Source organism: Gigantopelta aegis, chromosome 2, assembly GCF_016097555.1.
Source record: "Gigantopelta aegis isolate Gae_Host chromosome 2, Gae_host_genome, whole genome shotgun sequence".
Lineage (NCBI taxonomy): Eukaryota > Metazoa > Mollusca > Gastropoda > Neomphalida > Peltospiridae > Gigantopelta > Gigantopelta aegis.
Genome location: NC_054700.1, coordinates 43,839,126 through 43,845,645, shown reverse-complemented (window position 1 = coordinate 43,845,645; position 6,520 = coordinate 43,839,126). Strand labels below are relative to the sequence as shown.

The following is a 6,520-nucleotide window of genomic DNA, read 5'->3' as shown; positions in this document are numbered from 1 at the left end:
GATTGTTTCCGGGAAAGACTACCGTCCAATAGCCAAGCAGTTAGAAACCTCTCCATACCGGCAATCTTTCCCGCAACTCGACGTTACGAATTTCATCGGGTCTCCGTGACGACATCCTCACCACCAACCTCCTTTGCCTCCGTGAGTATGGACTTAGTCAGACTTTAAATTTTTTCGGCCGTCACTTCAAAAATTTTGTTTATTTTTTTTGTAAACAGTCTGGCACCCTTTATTTTTGGCAGTCCGTCTAAATTGCTCCAATCACCTTTAACTTTGGATGAGCAGTCTAATTTTTTGTTTGGCCTCAATTTTAACCGGACATGAGTGTTCTCGACTCTACTAAATTTTTCCAAATTCCGCCCACCTCAAACTTACCCCTCCCCTCCTGCCCCGGAATTGGTCACTGGCGAAGTCAGAGGTTAAATCCGGGGTAGGCGTGCCTGAACCGTAGTTGGATATGGGCACGTTAATACAGTTCCACATCCATCTCAGACCAACCGCGCATCGAGCGAGCGCTTTACCACTGGTCTTCGTCCCGCCCCGCCATGATAAGAAATGCTTTGAAGATAGCTGAAGGTCTGGAAGACCATCTAATAACAAATAGGCAATTACCAAGGTCTGGGCAACCGTTTTCTGGAATGCTAAAGATTTTTCAATGGTTGACAACATACTTAGAAATCTACTATATAGCTGGTGTTTATTATTCGTAATTTGATGATCAAATTGAGACAATCAATCAATGAGTAAAGTTTTGTTTTATTTAACGACGCCACTAGAGCACATTGGTTTTTTATTGTATCATCGGCTATTGGACGTCAAACATATGGTCATTCTGACAATGTTTTTTTTTTTAGAGGAAACCCGCTGTCGCCACATAGGCTACTCTTTTACGACAGGCAGCAAGGGATCTTTTATTTGCACTTCCCGCAGGCAGGGTAGCACAAACCATGGCCTTTGTTGAACCAGTTATGGATTACTGGTTGGTGCAAGTGCTTTACACCTACCCATTGAGCCTTGCGGAGCACTCACTCAGGGTTTGGAGTCGGTATCTGGATTAAAAATCCCATGCCGCGACTGGGATCCGAACCCAGTACCTACCAGCCTGTAGACCGATGGCCTAACCACGACGCCACCGAGGCCGGTTCAATCAGTGAAGAAATACTCTATTCTATTCATAGCAATGTTCCAGTCCACAAGTCCAGGATTTCTCAAACATCTATATATCCGTAACCACCCACCCTACAGCCCAGACACGGCCCCGGGTGATGGTTCTGTTCCCGAATTTTTAATCCTTCGTTCGTGGTACCAGTTTTGAAGATGATGCAGTTTTGAAGGCTCCAAAAGAAGAGTGTCTGAAGGGCCAGACACAAGGATTTTGTTTTGCTCGCATCATTAGATTGAAAAATAAATTGCCCAAACGTATACATGTATTAGCATGTATTAGTATGAGTAAGTTGAGCAAACACCTCCAAGCATTTGTCAGTCCTAGCGGATTGTTATCAAGGTGCATTACATATACATATATCGAATACAATAGCTATTCCGTAACGGCAGTCTTTATTTCCATATTAAAGAATATACAATACTGCAGTGGCGTAGCGTGGGTTGTCAGCGCCCGGGGCAAGGCAAGTATTGCTCCCCCTAACCAGTGGATCGTTAGCACTCCCCGAGTCCCTTTCACCAGTCCCCGGTGGCCCAGCCCACGCTACGCCATTGCTTACATGTATTACTGCTTACTGACCATCAGCACACAAAGGTTTATACACATTACTTATCATAACAGCATTATGTAGAAAGTATTTTGTTTTTTTTTTTTCTGGGTTTCTTTTACTTCCATCCTATTTCTTTTAAGCTATGTAGTTTTTGGGTGTGTGTGGTTTTATTTTGTGGGGTTTTTTGTGGGTTTCTTTTTTTTTTTTTGGGGGGGGGGGGGGGGGGGGGGGTGTTTTGTTTTTGTATTTTTTATGGGTGGAGATTTGTCCCTTTTGTTTTGTTTCTTTGTTTTTACTGTTATCACATTTATTTTAAGCTATGCAGGACTCTGGATCTACACGAGCAAACACCAGTAGAGTATTGCGGTTACACGCTTACTGGGACTTGCGAAGTAGAAATAAAGCTTGTGCGTTTCAAACATTATGTACGAGTCACTTCCTATATTGCACGCTGCTGACAGTCTGTACGGCGCTCGCGACCATCGGCTGTTTCCATCAGACATCTGCAGACTTCCGTTATACACGTACTTGGCCTCGGTTTCGTCATACGACAGATGATACGTGACATCATTCCTAAAAACGTGTAAATCCCGAAATGTCAGGTCCATGGATGTAATCGCGCCCAGATCGGAAAAACCGGACTGGGTGAAGTAGTCTGCTATTAAGTCTGTTGGACAAGATATAGACGTGAAGTCAAGACCATTTCGACTGTAGCACAAAACTGAATTTCCTGAAAATATACAAAACAGTCATCAGATATCTTAATGAGTAGACCGAATAGTTCTGTCCCTGTGAATCTACATTTTATGTTTTATATTTATTGTTTAATTATTTGTCTATTTTTTTTATATTTTTATCTTAGCCTATTTTTGTTTTTTGTTTATTTTCTTGTTTGAAAAAAAATGGCGTTATTGGGTTTTGCCCCTGTTATGTCATGTCATAGGGTTTTACGTGCACATCCAGAACAAGCTGTTGTAGCGCACGCCTGTCGTGGGCACAAGAGCCGGCCTATGACAGGATTTTGCGCCTGAACTCCACGGCTTTAGATATACCAGTCGTGTATAATATTAAGATATTCAGTTATAAAGTTTTTTTCTCGAAACGGTAATCTAGTATATTAGTAGCCTTATTCAACCAATATTTGATAGCATCTACGCCTAATTCATGTGAGATGTTAGTATTTAAACTGACTATATCAAAACTCATAAGTGTATCATTATATTAGCCGTAACGTTATTTGGTAACTATCTATCTATCTATCTATCTATCTATCTACATCCGTCAGACATCTGCAAACTTCCGTTATACATCCATATGAATATAGTCCGTCCCATTCTCCTACAAAAATGTTTTTTGTTTTTTAAAAATAATTTCAGTTTGGTTTGACGTAAGAAGAAACGTAAAAGTGTTTTGGAAATAACAACAACAAAATTGTGTGCAATTTACAAATCAGCAGGCTCAGAAATAAATAACGTATAGTGAATTTAATCGTATAAAAAAGACGTTCCCTGTGGGACGGGCTATAAGTACTAACTATTAACCTCTATCCTGGACAGGCAGTCCTGTTAGCTGAGGTGTATGTGCACAGGACAAAGTGATCGGACCTTTAAACGGACACTCCCTAGTTACGGCTAGTTGTTAACCATTACGGCGTTGTTTTTCGCTATTAAACCCATTTTTTCACAAATAAAATTGCACTTTACTTACCGTTTATTATTTAGAATATACATTTCCATTCACCTGAAGTGTTTTTTGGTAATCCTGGTAATCCTGGTTTTTGTAATAATACAAAATGCATTTTTCGTATTTCATAAAATGGCACGGGCCTCTGAGAAAAAAACGTTGAGCAGACAAGGTCAAATCTATTTTTAGAGGGGATATTCCCATTTCAGTGTCAAACGTTGGTATACCACGTGACCGTTATCATTTTGGTTCGGTTTGTTTTCTCGTGCACGGTTCGCGCAATCAACATCCGATTTGTTGTTGTTCATTTGTGAGATTTTTCTTCACAGTTCGTGAACATTTTCAGTAACAATAAAGTTCAGACAAGTAAGTGTCTCAATACAAAACGTTACAAACTCTTAAAACCAATAATTTTGCTAAGTCTTACGATATCTGGAGAATGGATACAACCAGGACAGAACAGTTGGAACATGTCCAGGAGAGGTGAAAGGAACGCACCCTAAGTCTGTGAAATTTGTCGTGACGTAGGCATTGTTGTGCTTCGATCGACATCTACCGGTGACATCAGAATACTAACTTTCAAAATTATTTCAGACAATTGGGACATGGGGATTCCCATGGTATTTATCGATATAAAACCTGCTTTTTCACTCCATTTGATAAAAACGTGATCTAAGTGTGTTACAGGTTTGTAGATTAACAAAATTATAATTTATTTTCGCTGGATGGAACTAGGGTGTGCGGCTTTAAACGAAAATAAAGTAAAAAAAAAAAAAAAATGAAGACCGTTACCAGAAATTAGCATCGTGTTGTCTCCATAGTACTCGGTTGCTCCGTCAACATCCGCGTGGAATCCTGGGAAGACGGCTGATACGGGCCCCTGCCAGTAAATGTTGAGGCTGTACTCGTCGTTCAACAGGGAGATACCAATCCGCGTCATAGTCGACCCGCGGAACAGAAACATATCTTCAACATCCGCAAAGAACACGGCGGCGGACGTTTCAAACAGGTCCATGCAAGTTCTCTAAAATATAATATACAGTTTCTTACAGAAAATGTGCGTGCGTGCGTCTCTCTCTCTCTCTCTCTCTCTCTCTCTCTCTCTCTCTCTCTCTCCTCTCTCTCTCTCTCTCTCTCTCTCTCTCTCTGTGTGTGTGTGTCGGTGTGTGTATGTTTGATTTTGTAGATATATATGTATGTGTGTGTGTGTGTGTGTGAGAGAGAGAGAGAGAGAGAGAGAGAGAGAGAGAGAGAGAGAGAGAGAGAGAGAGAGAGAGCGCACAGATCAAGAGTACAGAGACAGGTAACAAAATGGACCATCAAAACCAAATGTTACAAAAAAACCCACATATACTTTCAGAAAAGAAATAAGGGAACACTTGTAATTGTAAACCAAACTTAGCCACCATTAGCATCATAATGCCTGTATGAAGTGGTTAGAAAGATCTATCGTGGAACTGAATGCTAGTAATGTGATATTAAATGTCACTATTGATGAGTTTTGGTTGCAGTCACTCTTTCTTGAAAGTGTTTGTGTGATCTCTTATTTCTTTCCATCAGTATACAGTAGAATTTCGTTGAGTCGAACTCAGAAGGGTCGAATACACCGTAACGCTCGAACCAAAAATGAAGTCCCGAGTTGACCAAATGGATAGGTCGATCTACCCGATGGGTCGAACATTTTCTCGAGCACAGACAGGGTTCAAGCCAACGGGATTCAACTGTATATCATAAATCTTACACTCGTACATATTACAATAAAAAACAATTTCAAAGTGCACACACCTTTTCATAGTAGTTGGTTTGTAAGAGAGGAACCATCCGTCTGGAGTGGGTGTAACTGGTGAAGGTGTAGCAGCTCGGTTTATCGTTTCCGTCTGCACCAGAGTGCTGGAATGACTTGCAGGAAGCGGTTTCAGAACAGACTCGCGAGCACGCCAGTCGACTAAGCGAGCCCTGGTAGGTCCCTTCGGACACCGGCCGTCCATAACTGACCAGGCCGTAACGGGAATACCAGAAGGAGTTTTGATAATCTTCACAAATAAATCCAGAGAAAGTCACGATCCAAGTTATGAATAAACTGAAGCCTGTTGGTAGTGTCATGATGGAGATTTTGTTGGTCTTGTTGCCAAGGACAAATGGTGGTAGTATCACGATGAAGATGGCCAACAGATATATCCTTCTGACAGAGCTGCGATCTCTGTCCTCGATTATCTTGGTTGTCACAATCCCTGTACACGTCTCCTCTCTGTTTTAAGTGCTTTAGCTCTATCCTGGAGTATTCTTATTTTGAAACACAGCAGTGTTTTCGTCCAATCCTCGATTGTTTTTGTTTTTCAGTCACAATGCATGGCGATTTTGTTCAATCTTGTATTCCCTTTCTCATCTGTATCTTTTTTCTTAAATATAACTTTGATTTCTTCTTATTCTAACAGGGTGTTTTTCCTATCCTGGATTTGTTTTTGTTTTTTAATTGTTTTTAGTCACAGTGACGATTTCATCCAACCGTCGACTTTTTCTCTTCTGTGCCTTTTCTCAAATACAGCTGTGATTTCTGCCAATTCTAAGTCACCACAGTTAGTTCGTGTTATCCTGGATTACTTTATTCATTAATATTTGTGCAGTCACAAAACGATTTCGACCTATTCAGTATTAACGTCATTCCTTTATACGCTTTCTCTTTTAATTCGTCTCAAAGCTGATTTAGACTTTCGCCGTTTTTGTTCTTAACTTGGTCACAATGCGATATCAAGTAGTTTTATATTAAAGTTGCTATAGCCTATTTCGTTACAGGCACGCAGTTTATTGCAGTTACAAAGCTCTACTTGTTTTCTTTAAATAAATTTCATTGGCCGGTATGAATCAAAGTCGATCGCAGCTTCAACCAATACCATTTCGTCTTGCTGTGTCTTAAACGGAACGTTGGTGGGTCCTTTTGTTCGATATACTATTACTCCTGTTTCAATATTGCTTTAAGAATGTTATGACTCACAACATAAAAAAGAACGTTGATTACCCGTGGTTCGATCCGTAATCGACCAGATATTAACTGGTTTAATGAGTTTTATGCAGCGTGATAATGACATCACAAAATGTGCTTGATTCGATAAGACAAGATTCGAACC

The 6,520-nt window shown here is 40.4% G+C and overlaps 1 protein-coding gene across 1 annotated transcript; it reads right to left on the bottom strand.

Annotated features, from left to right (window-relative positions):
- Positions 1-1,956: 1,956 nt before the first annotated feature.
- On the bottom strand, positions 1,957-5,751 carry LOC121378507. The gene is made up of 3 exons (XM_041506711.1): positions 5,181-5,751; positions 4,188-4,419; positions 1,957-2,442 (listed from the first exon to the last, which is right to left on the bottom strand). The coding sequence occupies exons 1-3, from the start codon at positions 5,496-5,498 to the stop codon at positions 2,048-2,050; spliced, it is 945 nt and encodes a 314-aa protein (XP_041362645.1). The 5' UTR covers positions 5,499-5,751; the 3' UTR covers positions 1,957-2,047.
- Between the last annotated feature and the right edge of the window lie 769 nt (positions 5,752-6,520).